At 35.8% G+C, this 23,425-nt stretch overlaps 1 protein-coding gene across 2 annotated transcripts in view; it reads left to right on the forward strand.

The window, feature by feature from the left end:
- Window positions 1–23,425, forward strand: part of PRKN (parkin RBR E3 ubiquitin protein ligase) — a 743,993-nt gene that overhangs the window by 222,272 nt on the left and 498,296 nt on the right. For both annotated transcript variants that reach the window (XM_035323308.1, XM_035323309.1), the window contains exon 3: window positions 20,964–21,204. In XM_035323308.1, coding sequence (XP_035179199.1) covers window positions 20,964–21,204 — 241 coding nt within the window. The remainder of the gene's footprint in view (window positions 1–20,963; window positions 21,205–23,425) is intronic.

The raw sequence follows: 23,425 nt of genomic DNA on the forward strand, positions 1-23,425 counted from the left end.
TCCTTATTACTTTTTTACATTAATATTAAGCACTACTTGTTTCATTTTTTGTCCACTTCTTTTTTATTATGTCCAAGTGCTGCTGTCATTTCACATAAAACTTCTGATAAACTTTTGTTGAAAAAATTCTACTACTAAAATTTGTATAACACACAAACCAGTTGCAATCCATACTAGTTTGCTACTGCATGACAATACATGCATTGTATAATATTTACTAATTAATTTCCCAGTGTGTGCAGCTGAAAATCTCTTCATATTTGTCTTTGGGCACAGGGGTTTTCAAATGTATTAGATCAGAAATCAGAAGAGGCACCAAGGTATTTTTTAATGAATACAGTTTTACAGACTAATATTTGGAGGTAGGTATTTATCAGGTATCTATAAAGTATGGTTATATGCAGAAAATACACAAAATGTGTACAGATAATATACAAATTAGATTTTCCAAGTGGTTTAAAAAAGAAACAAAACCAAGTACGTGAATTATTCCTTCAAATTCTGTGATCTACCTTACTATGGACTAGAACACAGATGTGAAAATGGAAATGATTTCCTTATTTCTTCCATCTGTTTTCTGATGATATCAGTCTCAGATTTGACTGAGAAACATGCTCCTTTGGACAATCATTTCCAACACCATTTTAAAGTTGAGTGGAGTGAAAAATTGAAATTCCCTTTCTGATATATTTGCCAATGCTTCTTGTAATAACAGTTTATTAAAGGGAAGTACATTCTGATCTAGTATCTTCCTGTTGTATTCAGGTATATCTAGTCTGATTATAAATGAGGGAAATAATATATTAAAATTCAAAATACTATATGTCACTCATATATTCCTGAATACAGCTGAGATAAACCTGTTAATTAGTCTAGGAACTGAAAATTTCACAACTGCTGCTATAAATTTACTCGGTATTTCTTCAGCAGTCAATTGAACATTTTGATGTCTGATTTACATTGAACATTTGAAATGTTCATAGAGTAATAGTTACTTATAGCTCTATATATGATTACATGAAAAAACATTTCAACTATTAACCTTAATAAATTTCATTGTCCAAGTTGCAGTAAATTTGATAGACAGAAATCTGGTATGTTTTCATCAGCAGTTATCCACATTAGATTACATTCTTCTTTGTGGATCCTGTATTGGAACATGCAAAGCAAAATATAGTGGTGGTTTTACTCAGGTGGGCAGCCGAGCTCCACCACAACCACTCTCTCACTCCCCCTCCTCAAAGAGGAGCGGGGAGAAAATACAATGAAAAGGGCTCAAGGGTTGAGATAAGAACAGGGAGATCGCACAGTAATTATTGTGATGGGCAAAACAGACTCAGCATAGGGAGACAGTAAGATTTATTGCCTATTACTAACGAGCTAGAGAAGCGAGAAACAAAGGAAAGAAACCAAAAGCACCTTCCTCCCCCATCCACCCTCTTCCACCTCCTCCCCCCGAGTGGCACAGGGGAACAGGGAATGGGGGTTATGGTCAGTCTATAGCGCTTCTTCGCTGCCGCTCCTTCTCGGTCACTCTCGTCCCCTGTGCTGTGGGGTCCCACCCACGGGATGCAGTCCTTGCCGAACTGATCCAGCGTGGGCTGCCCACAGGCAGCAGCTCTTCAAGAACTGCTCCAGATATGGGTCCGTACCACAGGGTCCATCCCTCGGGAGCAAACTGCTCCAACCTGGTTCCCCCATGGGCAGCAGCTCCTGCCAGGTCACCTGCTCCTGCGTGGTCTCCTCTCCACAGGCTGCAGGTCCGGCCCGGAATCTGCTCCTGCAGGGGTCTTCCACAGGCCGCTGTCTCCGTCGGTGCAGGTCCACCTGCTCCACCGTGGTCTCCTCCACGGGCTGCAGCGTGGAACCCTGCTCCACCGTGGTACTCCATGGGCTGCAGGGGGACAGCCTGCTTCACCATGGTCCTCACCACAGGCCCCGGGGGACTTCTGCTCCGGCGCCTGGAGCACCTCTCCCCCTCCTTCTTCACTGACCTTGGCGCCTGCAAGGCAGTTTCTCACTCCTCTCACTCTCCCCTCACTCTCCCAGCTGCTGTGTGGTGCAGCGTTTTTTTTTTTTTTTTTTTTTTTTTTTTTTTTTTTTTTTAGCCTGTCTTAAATCTGCTCTCACAGAGATGCAAAACAACATCACTTACTGGCTCAGCTCTGGTCAGCAGTGGGGCCCTTACCAAACATGGGGCAGCTTCTAGATCCTTCTCACAGAAGCCACCGCTATGGCCCCCTGCTGCCAAAACCTTGCCACATAAACCCACTACATTCATACGTAAGGAAAAATAAAGAACACTAACTATAAAGAAAGTGTTTCACTTTCTCAAAAAAAAGAGAGAGAAATTCAGATGGAGGGGAAAACTTGATGAATGCTACACTGAGATAAATTCTTTAGCTGCCTAATCTCTAATCTTTTGGTCATGAGACACATTGGGTCTTTAAATAAGAATGTCAACAAATTTTGTGATGCCTAAAATACAGATCCAAATCCACAATGAAAAATCTAAGCTCAGTCAGTTATACAAATTTTATGTGATGCTGTGCATTAGAACTGCAAGAAGGAAGCAAGGTTGTAAAATTCATATCTTCAGCAATGAAAAGAAGAAATGGCAAATGAACCACGAACAAAAGAAAACAAAAAAATACTGGGGAAATCTGTGAATTAAGAAAGATTAGGAATGCCATTTCCAATGAGGAGAAGCGGTGTTTTTTCATGTTTACATAAAGATTGGATTGGGTATGTCTATGCTCTTTTTATGGACATCATGAAGAGAAGGAATTGGGTCCTAAATCAGTTGGTGCAGATTGGCATAGACCCATGGAGCTGATGTTTCATAGCAGAAATATGTGTGTTTCCACACTACGTGCCACTCAGCCTGAGCATCTTCTGGGACTCAAGTTCTGCCCTCTGTCTCTGTGGCGTAATTATTATTTTTTTAGGAAAAATATTATTTTTTGACAGTTTGTCACAGAAGAGTGCCCACAATAAATAGGCTGTCATGACCTTCTAAAATAGTGATTTTATAACGTAATTCCTATGGACCTTCTAGACTTCCATTTAGTCATATCTTTCTACCTCAACCACTCTCTTCCTATTTGGACAGCACTGACAAATCTTTCATCTCTCATCTCTTAGTCCATTTTTCTTATGAAACTACTCTTTGATCTTTGTGAGTTTTCTTTTTTTTTTTTTTCTTAACATCTTTATCAATTTGTTGTGACATCTATTTATGATCCCGTTGGCTGTTCTTTGCTATTTTTTAATATACTATCTTCTTTTCCTTTACACACTAGTATTCATAATTCTTTAAACTTTGCTTATATAAAGAACTCAGTGCTCTGTTCCTTGGGGAAAAAAAATAAAAAAAATAATAATAAAAAAAAATTGAGCATATTATGTCTTCAATGCCAACTTCTAGTAAGAAAATGATCCAAAATTACTTTTTCATTTTTAGATTTTGTATTCTCTACATTTAAAAGATAATTGTCTGAATAGGAAGACAGTAAACTATTTTAAGATCTGAAGGATACATAAATAAATGTTTATCCAGTTGTGTATATCTTTCTTTTCTGAGACAAACATCTATTGCATAATATATTAAAATTAAGTGTCTGTTCATTCAAAAAACAAGATACCTGACTGAGGTCATGACAATATTTAAGAGAGAAGTGAGACTGGGAATGCTTCTAACAACCTTCCAAAATGTTTTTTTTTCCAGCTTTGACTGGAAAAGAAGGCTTTAATGAAAAGCCCTTTCTTAGGTGTTATACAGACTTCTTACATCTTTCTCCCTCGCCCTGTAATCAAATCAGCCATGATTGTTATTTCTGAAAGCTGATAATGCAGCATTTGGATCGATTAAGATTTGTTACTTTTGCTGAAGGAAATGGTCACATCTTGAGCTAAGAATTCTTTTTATTAGATTTTGCTATCTACAATATTTCATTTTAAAATATGAAAATAATGTAGTTTTGGAGAATTTGTCTATGAAATAGACAATAGCTCTTTTCTAGGAGAAAGGGGGAAAAAATGAAATAAATTTAACTAACTGCAAGGTTAAAATCAAGATATGAAAAAGTCAGATAGGATCCCTTGTAGTGAAATGTCTTAATTCCAGTCTTAAATAATTCTTGCATTGGACAAGTAATAGAAAAAAAGGTTGTGCATAGGAGGGCTGGAACAGGAGGAAATAGTAATTGCAAACATCAGTACAACAGACACAGCATTCATGTCCCCAGATTGGACTGTGCTACCTAGAAGGTTATCAAAAGATATAGAGCAGTATCTCTGCGTGTTAGTAGATGGTGTATATATGCCAGCTAAATCTGGTCTGATGCTTTACCTTGATTCACTTTCCTGTATGGTTTGGGAACAGGACACATCCTGTTTAGCCCCAGGAGGTATTTAGATTTTGTGAGACCACTTCAGGCTCCAGAGAGGCATGCATATAAGGAAGAATAGCAAATTCAGCTGATGTTACTGTAAAAACAAACATAATTTGTGGTGCTATGCATCTGTGTGGTGACTACAGCTGCTCTTGGGTTGCCTTACGACATGTACATAGACAAGCATACAGAACACATCAGCTTCTCCTTGGCTAAAGCCTTGTGTCCTCAACATTAGAATGCATCCACATACTGTGGGCATGATTATGTTTGAGCCAGAGGAAGGGCTTGTGCCCAGGTATGACATTCAAAAAGTCTCTTACAGCTTCCATGGGCAGAAGTATTAAAGCTGACATTCCCTTAGAGAATACTGTGAATTTCTGTTGTGCTCCCGCCTATATCCCTCCTCCTTTCAGTTCCCTTCTCCATCACACATGGTGTTTACATAAATCCCTTAAGTATAAAGCAGTGTCTAGTAGCTCAAGGATTTACTAGACTTGGCTCTGTATTTTCTGAACTGCATGTATTATGCACGAGCACGAGGGCTAGATTATTGTTTTTTTTTTGTTTGTTTGTTTGTTTGTTTGTTTTTTTTAAAAAAATCAGGAGTCCCAGCATGCTTTAATTTTCTAAGTTTGTTTTGTTTGTTTAGTATTCATTAACTGATTATAGATTACCACATAACATGTCATATCAATTTTGGGAAAGTCACAGGGAGTGTAGGGAATTGCAATTATACATTGTATGACACATAAAAATATATAAGGGCATCACATTCTGGAGCATGGTGACATAATTAAAGAACTAACAAACACTTGACATAACAAATTAAGACACCCAGCTGGTATAATGCAAAGCACAATCAGTGACTAGAAATACCTTTCAAAAAGCAGCAGAGCCTTCTGTTTCCTCTTTAGCTACTGTTGAAGATAATTTACAGCTTCTCTATTACTAGACTATAAGTTTTTGGCTTGTTTTGTAAATAAAGGTATTTGTTACTGCACTACTTTTGTACACCCATTTGCCTATTCAGCCACCTATCTGTGTCGTATATTAACTTTCTAAACCGATGGGCAATATAAGTCAAACTTGATGGGTAGGTAAGAATCTCAGAGATGAACAATCTGTACAATATTCCTGAAAATCTGTATTTCAGCAAAGGAGAAAAACAAACAAACAAACAAAAAAGTAAATGTTCCCACTGAGAAGAGGACAGGGAAACCTCAGCTGCCGTCCACTTTTCCTGGCAGCAGGATCAGCCACTCCACCTGTGCAGCTCTGAGGCAACCACACTGTATTCTGCCAACTGGTGAGGTCAGAGGATGTGTGAGGTTGGTCAGAGAAATGCAGCAAGATCTTTGGATGTGGTGGTGACCTGACAGTGTTGCAAACAGATGGAGAAATCCATCACAGGAAAGCACAGGGAAATTGTATTTGTTAAAGTAGGATCAGTGGGATGTGAAAACAAAATCTGTAGGAAATCAGGCTTTATTCATTCTTCTCTACATGGCACAGGCTGGCTTGCCTGCTGTATTCATTGTATTTTTGGGAGAGAAAACAACAACAACAACAACAAAAGGTTCAGCGGTTCCTTCATAACTAAAGCTTTTAAAAAGATTTCAGAGACCAAAATAATCAAAATGATAACTGATATGTGAAGTAGGAAAAATGTAGTTCACAACCAGATTCTTTTCTTGTAACATTAACGAAAGTTCACATAATAGAGTTTAGCCAGCTGCATGTTGGCTCTTTTACTCTGGCTATATGGAGGTATGACCCTCTTTGCTGCTAATAAAGTATGTGACCACTGTTTTATGTTCATCTACATCCATTTCCATTTATATATGTGCAGCAAAAGACAAACAGCTTTGTCTTATGTTGGACAAAGTGTTTTAAATGATCTGTTTTTTTTTTCAGGTCTCTACAGTGTCCTGAGTAAAACAGACACATTTGCAATTACTGCTGGCTTATTAGTTTCAAACACAAACAGAAAGGTCTCCATTAACGTAATTCCCCTAAATAGATTATTTTTAGCTCTCCTTCATACAAGAATTAAAAATTTATTGGAAAAATGAATATTAACACATTTGTGTGGACATGCACATGTGTTTTTTTCTTTGTAACTACCAAGCACAGTGTAATCATTACATATCTGTCTGTTACTTGGAGCTCTGCAGGGTCACAGTACATCCTTCAGATTTACTTCTTATTTCCCAATCAATGGAGATGCATCCACAGTCAAGTGTAAAATGATATTCATGTAACTTCCACCAAGAAAGGGAAAAAAAAAGAAAGTAAAAGAACAACAAGGGAGAGAGAAGATTTTCTGATAAGACTGAAATCAGAACAAGATTGCTTTTGATAAAAGATTGATGAAGAACCATTCACTGCTTACGGGAAAAAACATTTGTGAAAACAATTTATATTTGAAGCTTTGGGTAAGACATGAAAAAATCATTTTAATATTTATTACTTATTGCAAAATTGATAGGCAGCTTTTGCATGATGAGGTCATGAAATACGAGATTGGTTCAGGCAAATTCATTACTTCCATACTCCTCTTTTTCTGTTTTGATATTAGTCTGCCTCTTTCCAACTTTATATGTAATTTTTCTGTCATCTCTTATGAAATACTTGCATGCCCATCTGGTATGAGAGTAGGCATAAAAATAACTTTCAGAGCAAAGAGTGCCTAAGTTAACACACTAAGAGTCAGTATTTGTAAACCACATTAGAGATAAGCTCAGTAAGATCAATCCTCTTCTATAGATTTGTGTTAAATTACTTTGACTGGTGCCAGGGCAGGCTGCCCTATTTAGGAGGTTTTTTAATCCATGAAATAGACCCAAAGGGTTCAAATCAATAAAAGAAATTACTTATGTAGGTATTTCTGCAACATTCTTGTAGAATTCTTGTGTCATGTGGGATTTGATTTTATGTCTAATTTAAACAAATGGGAAAATGAATATAAAATGCAAGAGTAGGGGAAGAAGAAGATTCCACGAAGCAGAGGTGCATCATCCATTAATGTTACACCACATAGTTTTACAGTTCAGTCTGGACATTTGCATTGCATATGCTGCCACACTGCTTACTACTTTTTGGATTTTTTTCTGACATATGGCAGGGCTACTACAATGATCAAATGCTTAAGGTCAGATCAGAATACTGTCCGCAGTGGGATTTGTTAGCCATAAACAATCATTGATACCACAGAAAACTTTTCTATAAGAGGAGATCCTGAAAGACTTCAACTGTTTGTGTGAGAGAGGAAATTGGTGAAGGGACATGATAAACATATATAGAAGAACAGTTGTGAAGTGAATGTAGATGAGAATTTTTTGTTCGTCTGTTTCTGTGGGCATGGTGTAGAGGGAGTTCACAGCACGAGTGTTGTGGTTTAATGACAAACATAGTTACAGCTACCATATTGGAAGACCCAGGGCAGTAGGATTCCTAGAGGTTTTGAGCTGTGTTATAAAAGTATGTATCTGTCTAAAAATAATAAAAATATCTCAAACAAGTAGAAAATGAATGGATTCTCACACTAATATTACAGGAGCTAGGTACAAATAAATAAATAAACCTTCCATAGACAATTTTTGCTGGAACTCCCTTCAGCAGTTACTTATAATTTTCCCTTGAAGCCATTGACAGTGAGCTAGATAAACCTATATAAGGTGATCCAGTGTGGAAGTTCCTCTCTTCTCATCAGGTTACTATTACAAAGCATGCCAGTTCTTTGATTGACCTTTGTGGCAGAATCCTCCTATTCCCTGCTGCTGCCCCCAAGTTATTTCTTCCACAGTATATTTCTGTGTTCTTTAACATTACAAAAAAACAGCATTAAGCAATAAGATGACAACTTTTTTTTTTTTTTTTTTTTTTCTTACATTTAAAATCTCTGTACAGTGAAAATTGTTGCACTTAATATGAGGGGAAGGTGTTGGAAGATTCTGTTTTGCAGCTCAGAGGAAAAAAAAAACATCTCACAGGATGTTAGAAATTTATGAAAGTAATTAATGATGTTTTACTGAATACTAGATTAAATATTAGCTTGAAAAGCTATGTAAATGTCCTGAGTGCAAGGAACAGCTGCCCCTGGGCTTCAAAGATTTGCATATGTTCATTCATTTAGAGAAACCTTCAAGTGTAACTTAAATATGTGTAACTATGTTTTCATCTCTATCACTCACTGATTTCTGCAGCTTGTGGGGAACCAATTGAAATTATTATTATTATTATTATCATGAGAAGTCAGTTTTTAACAGTAAATTGTGTCGTTTTATCATTGTGAGTATATCAACACTCTCTGTATAACTGGAAAATCAGTGTTTGTACTGAGCCAAACTAAGATGAGTCTGATAATCATTTTAGTTCTGCACATGTCCTGGATGGGAGAGGCTGGCAGAGGATTCCTAATCCCACTATGTCTCTATTGTGCCACAGCTTCTGAAATGTTGACATAGTAAGACTAATGCAAACATTGAACAACAATTATTTTAAGAGTTTAGAAAATAATGTGGGAAATACACATTTATCCATTTATTCTTTGATTTTTTACTTTTTTTTTTTTTTTTTTTTTTTTTTTTTCCTCAGTAAAAATGGGGGAATTGTCACTGGTCATTGTTCTCAGAAAATGACAGCAGAGTTTTACAAGTATGATAGTCTCATCTTTAGGAACACTGAATTCCTATAATGGAATTTGTATGATCTTTTAGGATTTATGGCAAGTGTTTTAGATACAAAGATTTACAGAGCAAACTTCTACAATTTTTATGAGTGCCCTTTGGTTGCATCTTTAAAGGTGAAAAATAGCAACAATTTTATATGTAGAAAAGTTCCAACAGAAATATAAACTATTCCAAATTAATAAAGAAAAGGAAGTCAGATACAATTAGGTTATACCTAATCAATACCTAGGATTTGCCACGTGAGTTGTAATTTTGCAGTAAGTTTTACGGAACGTGCTCTTTTTAAAGAGTGGTATTAATGTAAATGTCTTACCTGTATGCTCAGATGATCACAGACAATTGAATTTCCAAACTCACAATGACTACTCAGCTGTGTCCATGTCCCTTGCTCCTACACCTTGTGAACTAGCACTTGTTAGCATAACTCTCTGTGATAATTTAAAGCAGAGATGTCCCAGCTCTTAGCTGGGAGGATGGGTGTGCATAATTTTGTGTGGAGGGAGGCACGTACTGGCAGACCTGATACAGGTGCATGCCTGTGCTCAAAGTGCAGATGTGGTCAAGGGATTGCCTGTGGCATGAGGAACATCAGTCTCTGGTCCTAAAACCCTACTAATTGGCCAGGCAAGAGTTTGGAAGTGCATCTAGTACGGTGACAAAGGACTTGTCTGTTTTGGCCGGGTGGCTGCCTTGCCCCAGAATGGTTCTGGTGAGGGGCATTCAGAAACCAGGGGCAATGGACAGTCTGGATTTGCACTACAGGTACCATATGTGGTATATCCTTGGAAGTACTTCACAGTACTGAGGATGAGTGATCAGCCGCTGGAGCTTTGGCACCTCCACCATATGCAATCATAAACCGATATTGCATAGGTTCTTTCTTCCAGAGTCAAGATGAATCACAATGACAAGTTCTCTATTTATTTCAAGCTCACAAAATCAATTTGCTGTTTTATAGTAAAGAAAACTATAGCACAAGTGGTAATTCCATTTCTATATTAAAGTACCACATTTTGTCTCTGAATTTGAGGTTTCATGCATTGTCAACACAGGACAGTGAAGCCCTTTGTGTATCTTAAAGTCAAAAGAGGTGGTTTTCAAGCTTATTCCCATTAAGTTGCTAATATGGTTCAAACATTTCCATGTTTTTTAGAGATAAAATATGCAATATATTATTGAAATTTACAGAATAAAAGCTATCTACCTGCCATACTTACGCAAGTATCTCATTGTTGAATAAGGGAAATTCCTTCCCTTGGTAGAAACGTGGGAAAGCTCCCAGATCCATAGTCCTCCTTATCCAAGCAAACCTACCTGTCCCTGTTTCCTCTGCATCTTTTCTGTTTTCAAATCCAGTGTTAGCCTGTTTGAAGCATGGAAGACAATTTAGCCTATTCTTGTAAGGGTTTCAGTTTTACAACCTGTTAATTGCAGCCATCCATCTCTAGCATCATTTGAGTGCACGCTGATAAAAACGTGACTCTAAGCTTCACATCCCTCTTAGCTATGTGCTTCTAAACGGGTATATAGTTGAATTCAGTTCCACTGTTTTCCCACTCAAGGCATAGAGGATAAAGACAAATGAAGAAAAAACAACAAACATAGAAATATGCTTGTCATTAGCATGAATGTTCTCAGTAACTTTTTGAGAGGGTCCTCAGTTGAGACTGGACGAGATCAAAGTGCTTTAGGAAGCTGAAAATGTAGCCTTAGCACCACAAGTTACAGTGTTGACCCTTGCAGGGATAAGAAGAATGTTGGCTCTTACTTCTCAGTGAGATGAAAGCTCCAGGATTGTTAAACTGGTCCCTTGCAGAAGTCACGAAATATTCTCACACTATGAAACAGTAATTAACAAAAAGATGTGCACATCACCATTGGAATACCCATCTACTATGATAAAAAGAGTGCTAAAAGACAGGGATGATGCTTGCTGTGTTCTGACATGACAGTCCCTTTCACAGAAAGCTAGAAGCCTTGCTGGTAGTCCCTATGCTCTTTATTATTGAAGTGTAGCGGCGTGGCAGTCAATGGCTTTGTCTAGTTCCTCTCTCTCTCTCTCTCTCTTTCTTCTTTTTTCCTTTTATTTCGTGGTTGAATTACATGTTTTTCAGCTTTAAAATTTCTCTCTGTGCTGTAAAACAGAAATGGTTTCCAAGTCCAAGTGTTATAAGCCTTGATTCCCATTGCTAAGGTAGGTCCACAGGAGTTTGTATGCTTTTTTAGCACAACCATTAACAAGACAATTATTTTAAAAATAATACATATATTAAAAAATATTTTTAGTGTTTTTTATTTGTCTTATATTTTTTTATCTACGTAAAAAAAAATAATCTTATATTTTTTTATCTTATATTATTTATCTAAGTAAGCTAACCAGGTCTGATCCTCTCAAGAAACCATAATGGTGATTTTACTAGATACATCAGTAGAAATAAATTCTTAAGAATTGCTTTAAAACCTGTCAAATCTCCACCTGGTAAGAAAAATGGCCAAATGATCTTTTTTACACAGAAGGGTTTTGTTCTGAACAGAAGGCAAAATATATTTAATAATTTTCATTTAGTCATTGTATGGTACCTTTATTTTTTTTCCTTCAGTCTCTATTTATAAACTTCGATAAATGTAATGTTCAGCAAATCACTGCAAAGAAGTCTGTGAATTACCAGTTGTTATGTGCATCAATTTAAATGAAAAATAATACTTTTTTAATTACGGAAATACCTTGCCCTCACATAACATGAAATGTGTCTGCTGATGCCTTTGGTTGGAGCTCAGAATTAGGCAATTATGGTGTGTCTACCCTACCATTTTAGTTTGAAAGCAAATGAGCTAGGTGCCTTTTGAATGCAATTAAGCAGGCAGATAAATTTCAGGACTTCACCTACTGAATCCCAGTTGCAAAAGAGCATACAGTCAATAAGGTGAGACCAGAGGTTATCTAAACTGAAACAAAAACAGAAACAACCTATCCCAAAACCTACCTCTCCCTCCCTCCCCAGCTGTAGGTCAGGTGCTTGTTACCAAGTGTTTTGCTGTAGAGAGCGGATTCTTTTTGCTGGCCCGCATTACTTGCTGATACAGATATAATCTGAGGAATTTTTGCAGCCTTGGTATGACTGAATTTCACAGCACATGTCCCTTCCCTGTGAATGCTCATAAATTCATGTTTGTCTTTCGTGTGTAATCAGAATCTGAATCTTCATCTGAATCCAAATTTTAAAATTTCTTATCCATGTGAAAAGATCTGAATATTCCAGATTTTTTGGATGTTCAAAGTAAGAGTTAGAACTCATCTGTGACATATCTATAAAAAGCATGTGTTATGTTGCAAACTGAATATATGTAGAAGAGAAATAGTAACTATATGAAATGTCTTCAAATTAATTTTTAAGAACCGTGTTTGTCTTAATAATTTGGATATTAAACTTCCCTATCATAGCTGATGATATATCACTGAAGATTTCTATCTTAAAATTGAATGGCCTAAGGGGGAAAATGATTTTATTTTTATTTTTATTTTCAAGGTAAAGATATAAATAAAATGATTTTATTTTATTTATTTATTTATTTATTTTCAAGGCAAAGATAAAAGCACTCTCCTAAGGCAGGTTTTATCTTTTTCATGGGTCATTATTCTCTTGTTCTGATGTTCAGAAACATCTTTCATCTGTGACTCAACAAGGCTTTCTAACCTCCCTTTTATAGTGGCAAACTTAATATACAGGTTAGTTATTTAGCAGGATGAGTCTGGATTCACACATTTCATATTTTCCATTTATGCTAGCCCCCCTCCCCCCCCCCCTTTTTTTTTTTGAAAAATCATGCAGATTGCTTAAAAGTAAAACCCCAAAAAATCTCATTTTACAGCAATTTTAATTCTTTATATCTTTTTAACATTCATCTTGTCTTCTATGCTTGTTGTTGTTTGTGTTAGTTGGTGTTCTTCAAGAGATCAACTTGATACATACAAGCATTTTCTGATATGGCACATTTCTTACAGCTTGAGATGGTGAAGAATCTGTAAGACAACAATTTTGTAACGATACCTCTATTCCCAGCCTCTTCTACGATAAAGTAAAATCCAGTTAGCTGCCAGCTGTACTGCTAGACTTTTTGCACTCCATAGATTTTCTAGCAATGTCCAGCAGGTTTGCTTATCCTGCTTAATAGGCAGGATATCTGACAGAAATCAACTGTAGGACCATTCTCACCTGCCATAGTAACACTAAGACTAAAACCAAGCCTTCCGGTAAAATCAGGGAAAACTCTGGAAAATACTTGACTTTTTGTGCATGGTTATACCAGTGGGTTAACAAGTTACAAAGTAAACCTACACAGGATGTCCATTGGGCTTTATTTATGGCTGTTTTCATAGCTACTGCTCTAACTGATGAAGAAATGTATACACAGGGGTAAGTAGAAGACTCAAATGTTCTTTGGCTACAATGAGTACCAGACACTGGCCATAACACATGAAAAAGATGACTGTGAGTCACTAGTTGAAGTAATTGAAATACATCTTTGTAGCTTATTAAACTTAGGCAATAAATTCATATGAAATTTTACTTTCCACAGTACAGTTGTAAATATATAAACTAATTTTTCCAGTACACTTTGGAGAAGGAAATTCCCAAATTCCTTTCTGTAGCCCAATAGCTGCCACCAGTCTCCACTTCAGTGTGAGGAACAACTGAGCTCTCTAGGAGATTTTCAGAGTGACTCTACTTTTTCAGACACAATTTATGTCTCATTTATATCCTGGATAATTTGGCCTCCCATGATGAGGTGTCAGTGTGAAGCCACTTTTATGCTTATGCCTCACAATCTCACTAATGTTTCCCTTACATGCCAATTGAAAACAGAAAAGTGTTGCTAGATTGGCACCTGCTACCTGGCTGACAGCTTGTGAAAAGTTAAGAGGATTTAAAGGGAAGAGGAGTTAAGAATTAAAATTTACATTATTCAAACAACAATGTAGTCCACAGTCCTGAGTCTATTCTGCATGCTGCAATCTGCTAGTTGTGCTGGGTTATGATTATTATTATTATTTTTTTTTTTTTTTTCTGAACTAAGTACCTATTGCTATCATTTAACCCAGAAAAATTTTTCCAAAATGTAATTCATGAAAGCATTTTACAATATACACTTGTTACTTCTTTTTGGTGTGGCCTGACAAGAAATCAGAGCAATGGAAAAGATTGTCTAAGCCTTGCAAATCATGAGCCTTCCTATTTTATGTTTACATGCAGGTAACATATGAAGATAACACCTTTACAGAGTGTAAGTTCTATTAGGCAGTTCACTGCTGAAGATAATATATAATCAGGTGCAATCATTTATGGTGCAATGCATTTATGAGGAAAGCAAACAGTCACAAAAACTTCAATGTATTCATTCTTAGTTTAGTGTCATAAACTTTTCATTGATCAATTACTTTCTATACAGATATTAAAATAAATTGCAGTTTTAGCTGTTGTTTTTAGCACACAGTACAGGAAATTACTAGAACAAAAATAATTGTTACTTTACTGAGGAGAAAAGTTTCACCTGAATTTTGTGTTCATTTTACTCTTTTTCTTTTCCATTTTGTATCAGTGTGATATGTTTTTAATGTCTTTGTTGACATACTAACAGCTTTCTAAACATAATACAAAAAATTTTGGCCACCTTCTATGCCTTTTACAGATCATTACAGGGAACTTTAAAGGTAGTAACAGTAAACTTAGTGCATATTTTTAATGTTACAAACTGTCTGAAATGTTGCCAATGAAATATTTTTACTTAGTTTAAGGATTATTTTTTCATTTGGGAATTTGTGCTAGAAGGTCTGTATTCAAGAAAAGTTATGGCATTAATAATGTTATGGTATTAGTAATGCTCTTTGCAAACAGTGGTACAGCATTGTGAAGGTCTTATGTTGTGTACAAAGTATAATAATCCCACAAAATTACTCACTAGAATTATGTCTGTGTTCCTTCCATTGAGCTACAAAATTAACATCAAATTTTGTCTTACAATGTGAGAAAGATAGAAGTGAAATACAAAGTGATTCTTAAGTCAGAAGAGAGGGGGGATTCAACTTTAAATTTAGTTTGAGGAAGTTTAAGAGTGATGGGTTGAATATTTCTGGCAAATGATTAACTCATTAAGGAACTAGTCACTATAAAATTGTAAGTCCTGCACTTCTCTTCAAAGAGTGTCATTCAGAGCAGAAACTTTCTGGTATATGACCTATTATTTTATGCTGTCAATCAAAGGATTTCATTTTTTATAAAGTCAAGGCTTCCTGCTACGCAGAGGGACAATTAGCTGGGGGAGATGTATTAAATCACACTATCTGGCTGTCTATTCCCTGTTGTCCCACTTGCATTGTTATGTTTGCTAAAAATAATACAACTTATTTTAAATGTGTATGAATTAACCCTTTTTGTGTAACACTGCATACAAAAGTACCTGAGAGAAGCTAAGAAGCAAGCTTCAGGAAGAGGAATTTTCCACACTGAAATTCAAAGCAATGATGATTTATTATTTTAAGTGAATGTCTCAGGACTTAGGACCATCCTCTCTCCTCACAAAGTCTAGATGGAGTTTCTTCCATTCACCTGGCACATGCAGATGTGAGAGAAACACTCTTCACAGAGGTCTTCAGAAAGTTCAGTCTCAGGGAAGAGAAAACATGTACCAATATGTATCAATATTGCTCCTATGCTTGCAGTTTGCACTAATCCTGAATTATCAATTGATAAACACAATCAGGACCGTGACAACTTTACAGAACTTGAATTTTTCTGGAAGGAAGGTAATAGGATGGCCCTGATTTGTTACACTGGAGCATTTTCCTAAATTTCACTAAACTTCATTTGGCTATGCAAAAATAATTATTTTGTCTTCATCATTCTCAAACAGTAAGAACCAGATTCTATATCTTAATTATAGTACCTTAACATCAGATTAGGTCTTTCTATATGAGACTCTTTACAGTGTCAAATTAGCACAATTCTGAAGGCATTATACTTCATCAGCATGGGTAACTTTATCAGTCACTAAAATTATTTTCTTTTGGAGGGGGTGGTGGTCCTTTGGAGACCCAGGAAATTGGACTTGATGATCCTTGTGGGTCCCTTTCAACTCAGATATTCTGTGATTTTATGATTCCGCTAAGTGAAGGGGTTCCTTCCTTTGCATTACATTTATTAGAATATGTGTACTTTCAGTAATACATCTATTTTTCCTTCTATTTTGAAGTGTTGTTCAGCACCCAGTACAGTGAAGTATAACTCTGAAAACATTTAAAAGGTGAACTCAAGTCAATTATAGATATATTCTGTAGCATTATAAAATAGCAAGTAGTTTCAGATTGCTGGAATTTAAATGCTAAGTGGTGTGTGTGATTTAGGCCCAGTGGTGCATTGGCTTTTTTCACCCAGCCCATGTGGAGCAATATTTTGTTCACTGCCAATCAGCAGACAGAAAACACACAAATATATGGCAATATCAGATTAGGGTGCTGATTTGCTACATTATTTTAGTAGAGTCATTATTTTTCCCTTCATATTTCCCCTTGCTGTGACCTGCTTTAAGGGTCTCTAAGCCCAAAAGCTTATTTAGTTTTTCTTTCTTTATCAACTAGTTAAATAAAGGATGTTAAGTCTTCTTGCAAATCTTGCTTCCTATTTCTTAGGCCATCATAGTTCAAAAGGTTGTGAATATTACATCTGTATTATTACATATATATATTTGCATAATCTCAATTTTGAAATGTATTAAAATTTAAGCTTTTTCTCCCTATGTAATAAATAATATATATATACATTTCTGTTGCTTTCATCATATTTGAGTCATTTGATCTGAGATTGGGGAATAAAAATTTTATTTTTATCCTTCCTACAGATTTCCTTTCCATATCTGCTGCCTTGGAGACTTGGTCTTTGTCCTTGGGTTGTGAGAGGGTTACAGCAACAATACAGTGAGGTTTCGTGGGTTTATTTTTCTGTCTTCTTGGAAATTAATGTGCATTTTGGTTTTTTTTTTTTTTTTTTTTTTTTTTTTCATGTTTAGAAGGTCACCTTTAATGTCTCTTTACACTATCCATGGGAAAAGAGAAAAGATTTTTCCAATAAAGTTGCTGTGTCCCCTGTACTTTTACATTGGTCCTATTGCTTTGAAGAAGTGTGTTGTGCTATCGGCACTCTGGAGAGCTTTTTTTTGAGTATTTTATTCATTCTGCAGTTTAATGAGACAAAAATGTTCCCTATATCTTCTCAGCTGATATTGAAATTCAGCTCTATTTAAAATAAACCCTACCTGGAAAGCCAGCATTTTGATTCTTGTTGATCATTCCTTTGAGTTTAAAATACGTTTTCTTGAGCACTTGCCTTGTGTGAATCTGTTGCTGAGTGACAGCAGGCAGTCTATCTGCTTGATCTAAATAGGCAGCAATTAGGCAAACTTACTGATTCCACGCTACAGGCCCAGGGATTCATGGTCAAGGAGGTTGCTCCTCAGATAACGGGAAGAGTTTTAACTGGAATTTAGGTGGTGGAGCTTGAACTGTTTTTTCAGTTCATCTTCCACTGGAAAAACAAAACAAAACAAAAACCCTAGTGGTTAACATGAAATGAAAATATTTCAATATCATTTTCAGGACAAAATGCCTGAAGAAATTTGCCTTTTAAAATTAAAATCGAACTTCAAATTAAAATTATTCTCTTTTCTAGTATTTTTTCAAATTAAAGATTTCAAAATTAAAATACATTGTAATATGACTTCTCTAGTGGGCTGTGTATTTTTTCAATTGAGAATACTTCCTTTGGTATTGATGTTACTATCAAAAAATGTTGTCAGAAAGATGTCAAGCAGAAATCTGTCAGAACCAGAGGATTTCAGGGTTACTGAAACACAGTCATCTCTTCCCTTTTCATGATTTAGCTCAGTATTCCCCCATGGCTTTATAGTCAGCCCACAGCTGGCAGCACCAAAGAATATCTTGTTATTCACTCAGGGTGTGCTGATTTAGCCTTGTGAAATTCAACTTGAGAAGTCAGAAAGAATATGAAAGCAAAACAGTTTGGATGAAAAAGTTTCAATTTCCTCTGTTATGAATTCATTTGTTCAAGTTGGACAGAAACCTCCCTCTGCAAAGAAGCAGTCCTTAATACTGGGTTTAATCACTTGTAGATATTCTCCCTTTGCTCTCATGGAAGTAGATAGTTCATAATCTGCAATATATATCTGATTGCAGTATTTTTCTTTGGAGTATGGATTGCAGGCATTAATTTGGATCAACAACTAAGGCAATATCTCTGGAATCATTAATAATAGGTATTCTCAGAAGAAATGTTTCCTGAGGCATAAAATAAATACATGAAGAAAATGGAAGTGACATTGACATAAACAATTATACCTTAGATTTGTGTTGCATTAGTAACCTAAGGCAAAATCTAAAAACTTACAGAAATAGCTTGAATTCTGTGGACCCAGCCCATCTGCTGTCCATGAAATGTAGTCTGCTATAAAACATTAATCACCCTATGTCTGGGAACTGTTTGGTGATATTCTTATCCTGGTCTCTCTCACTGACTAAGAAAGACAGTAGACAATGAGAAAAAGTAGAAAAAGGCAGGACAGGCTCTGCTTAAGCAAGCTAAACTGCCAGAAGAGATGCTCATTAAAACATGGTTTAACTGACTGACAGTTGATAAGGGGTTTTCAAAGTTGCAAGTTTTTATATATACCTATTTCCCTTTGTATTTCCAGCTGTAACTGAGCAAACCACTTTGGAGCTCCTCATTCTCTTAGGTTATTAATTTCATTATTAATTTCTCATAGGTTATTAATTTCCATACTCTAATATTATGCAGTATTCCATGCTGAAGAAGATTTAGAGTGACAATGGAGTTTTGATTTTGTATTAATGAATAAAATTATTAATCTATTTAAGTGGATATTATGAAAATGTTAGAGACAACGAGTTGTACATAAAGGAGACCTTTAATGTCAACATAATATTTAAATCTAACAGCTACTTTATTTGAATATTAAGTCTGCAGAGTCCTTGCTCTGAAAAATCTCTACTGGCTGATTACTGCTTCACTAAGGGAAGAGTATGTTATTGAAATTTCAAGTTGAAAAAAACAGATTTTCACCTTTTAGAACTGCATTACATAAGAATGAAAAGGTGGAGAGGGAAACACAGAGTAATAATGTACTAGACTCTGTGAAGTAAAACCAGTAAATAGAAATTATGAGACCAGGAGATAAAAAGAAATAGAAGAGAAGGTGGGACAGAAAGCTATAAACAGCACTAAAATGTCTGTAGAGGAATCTTTTGCAAGTAAATGTGAATGTAATAATTGCAAATACAAACTATTAAAAAAATCAAAATTATTTTCTAGATATGTAGACAAATGCTTCATTTTTTTTTTTCTTTCTGTTCCTCCAAAATGTATTCTGCTATCTTTCTTGATGTTTCAGTGCAGATATCACCAACCTAATGATGCTGAGAACAGTTAGAAATGTATTTTCTTGAGGGAATTTCAAGCTCATTTTTGTGTAGGTTGACATTTATATGTGGTTCACTCATCACAGTGGAAAATCAGGTCTGGATCACCAGGAGGTATCACCCAAAATAGAACAATTTTTGCTGCAAGATGTGCTTTGGAAGGATCAATGCAAGTTCTTCTTGAAAGCCCCTCATTAATTATAAGTCAACTGAAAGCTCTGTAATTGCTAGTTCTAAAGTAACATTTTGCATTCCTATTCTGTGTTTGGAAACGACAAGTAAAATGTGACTTCTATCCTGACTTATCATAGATAAACCTTTCATAGGATCCTTATTCAGCTTGCTTTTTTCTAAGACATAAGATCTGTAAGGACTGACTGAGTCACAGAACTGTAGAAGCGTAGAATGGTTTGGGTGGGAAGGGACGTTAAATATCATCTTTTTCCAACTCTCTTCCATGAGCAGGGACAATAGCTCCCACTAGACCAGGTTGCACAAAGCCCCATCCAACTTGGCCTTGAACACCTCCAAGGATGGGGAATCCACAACTTCTCTGGGCAACCTGTTCCAGTTTCTCTCCACCTTCTCTTTACTCTCTCTGAGAGTAAAGAATTTCTTACTTATATCTAATCTAAATCTACCATTTTTTAGCTTAAAGCCATTACTCCTTGTCCTATCACTACACTCCCTGATACATAGTCCCTCCCTGTAAGTCTCTCTATGATGAGAACTGAGAATGAGGAAGTACTTGTGTATATGTGAGACCTCTTGGGCTAATATGTAACAATCCTCTTATTTTAACCAGAAGAGACTAGAGCAAACATGACATCTAAACACAGACTTAGATTGAAAATTACATTAAAGAGAAGAAATAGGTATCCGTTTTTATCAGTAGCATCACCATCCCTGTTTCTGTTTACAAGAAGAAGAGAAGCCTGGTCATGAACTCTTTGTGATTGTCAATTTGACCCTACCTTACTATATGAAAACTGGGTGTGAGCATTATCTGTACAAATGCATTCTATGTGTTGAATACACTTAGCACTTGATTTAATAGTGTTCTCTCTGGAGTTTTTACTCGGTGCCAATAAACCAGACTTATTTAGAGCTGTTGGCTCTGGTCCACCATTTCCTTGTTAAATGTTTAGAATTTTTGTAAGTGTTGTGACCCTTTTGGCAATGCAAGTGATCTTAATTCTAGCAATTTACACTTGTCACTTTCCTTTAAACTCCATTACTGCACACTGAAATTCTACACAAAAAGGCTTAGAGACTATTTAACAAATAATAAATTGGAGATAAAGGGATTTTGTCCCTTATGCCACAATAGTTTGTTTTATTAATTATTGGGATTTTGTTTTTGTGTTGTAGAATTGTGACCTGACCCAGCAGAGTATCGTTCATATTGTTCAGAGTCCACAGAAGAGCAGTCAGAAGAATGACGAGGCAGAAAATAAGCATGCTGGAGGCATTCTAAAAACCTTGGAAAGAGAATCTGAAAGTCTAACTCGCATAGATCTCAGTTCAAGCATCCTCCCATCACTGTCTGCAGGGTTGGCTGTTATTCTGGATACTACAAAACCCAACATTTCTCTTCCTTCTGAAAAATCAGGTAAATCAGCTGTTTGCTACATTTCAATACACAGACCAAATTTTATGTTTCTTCTTAGTGTGAACGCTTGTATACTACAGAGGAAAAAATATAACATATGGTTTCTTTTAGCTTTTTTTTTTTTTTTTAAAAAAAAAAAAAGCAACTATATTAAGAGGTGATAAGCATCTGATGCTTCTTCTAGCAAAATAATTTTGCTTAGTGGATAAACTTGGTAATTTCTTATGTTGTTCCTATCTCTAACTTCTAATATGCTAATATTTTTACAAATAAGCTGGAAGAAAAAAAAACACACACACACACACAGACAACAACAAACAAACAAATAAAAAAGAGGTCTATGAGTAAGCAAAAAATAGTCCCTCTAAAATTTCCATAACAGAAGTTTCCATAACTAGAATGTTGGGCAACTTTTGCATTGGAAATGTGTTTAATTCCCAATCTGTTGTAATGTTTTCATACCCACCCACTTTATAAAAATATATTTCTATACAATGGGCTTCCTATTTATAAAAACATAGCTGGCACAAAATATGATGATGATTCATACTGTGGATTTGAGTAGTTCTTCGCCCACCAAATTATTGAGCATATTTTTTCTTCATCGTGAGCAATCATCTGAGGCACAAGTTAAGTGTGGCAAATGGATTGTGCTGTAATGTTTAATATGGTTTTGGAGAGATGTGTCCCAGTCAGAAGGAAATATAAGAATCTCTTAGCTACTACTTTGATCTTCTCACAGTAACCCCCTTCTATACACACAGTCTGACTAACACTTACTGAAAACTGTGTTGTCCCCAATGAAGAAACATTATTCTGTGGAACACCAGGCTCTGAGGGGTGATTTGTGGTAATAGTGCACAAAATATATCTTTTTGGAAAGAACAATATACAAAGTACCCCTTATACGTGATGTGGAAGGTAATACCAAACATATAGGTCCAGAGAAGGGAAGATAATCTGTAAATATGACAGAGAGATACCTCTGCGACTAAACTGAACACAAAAATAGTCATGCTTAACATAACAGCTGCTAAAACTATTAAAATAACTTTTAGAGAATTTTTTAACTCATGCAGAAAATATACAATTCATGGGAGGGTCAGAGAAGTGCTCCACAACTGACTTGATCAACCTCTCACTGCCAAGTAATGATGAATGAGTGCAGTTTACGAACAAATTAGTGCCCAGCTTAATGATCCATATCTCACATTCTGCATGAATAATGAGATAAAAGGGGTGCATTCCAATTTAAATCTGGTAAGCTGGGGACAGAGTTTCAGGCTAAGTCAAGGCAAATGTGTGAGCTTCTTAATGCTACTTCTTATTTATTTTTTCGCTAAAGCGCATTTACATGGATTTAATAGCTGTGCTTGATTTTACAGAATATTTTATATATGTGTAAGGTATTTTAACATTTCCTATGTAGTGCATTTTTCCCCGAGTCTACAAATTCTGCAAAGAGATGTACCAACTGATAGGCATCTTCTGTTGCAGCAAATATTTTCATAGTAGAATGACAGCTGTGGGGAAAAAAATGAACTTTGAGAGTATATGTGAACTAGTTTTTATCTCTGATTAAGTTAAACAGATTTTTTTGTCATACTGGAAAAAAAAAAAAAAAAAAAAAAAAAGAGCCACCTATAATGACTGACAGTTCTGCCTGGAAGTGTATTAGTAACAAGTATTTTTTAAAGGCCTGTTATCTTCTTGGCTTGTTATGACTCTCACAATGAATATTTGGTCTTGCCTTTGCTCTGCTCTACCACTTCTGTTCAATATGGAGGGTTTTTATGGTTTTGTTGTTACCAAGACTTGGCGTGGGTTAGTTTGTAGTCATAAAAATCATTGAAGTAAGGACTAGTCTACATTAAAAATGATCCATCAAGAAATATATATATATATATATGTATATAAATCATAAGTTTTTCAGTCAACTTTACTGTGTAGCAAGTATTTGTCTTGACACAACTGTGATAAGAAACGGTAGTGGAACTGAGTGGCTGAGGGCTGCAAATGCCACCACTGCCACTTTCAATGATACTTATAAAGTTGTTCTTTTAGAAGGTGGATGGCTGTTGTGGTGATTTACCGAAAATAGAAACCTATTCGGTAAAACCAAGCATTATCCTTTTCTGTGTGTGAGAGATCACACACAATGAACAGAGGGCAAATTTAAACCTACAGCTTAGAGGCGGAGGATTGATTAATTGATTATTAT

Source organism: Oxyura jamaicensis, chromosome 3 (assembly GCF_011077185.1).
Source record: "Oxyura jamaicensis isolate SHBP4307 breed ruddy duck chromosome 3, BPBGC_Ojam_1.0, whole genome shotgun sequence".
In the NCBI taxonomy this organism is placed as follows: Eukaryota; Metazoa; Chordata; class Aves; order Anseriformes; family Anatidae; genus Oxyura; species Oxyura jamaicensis.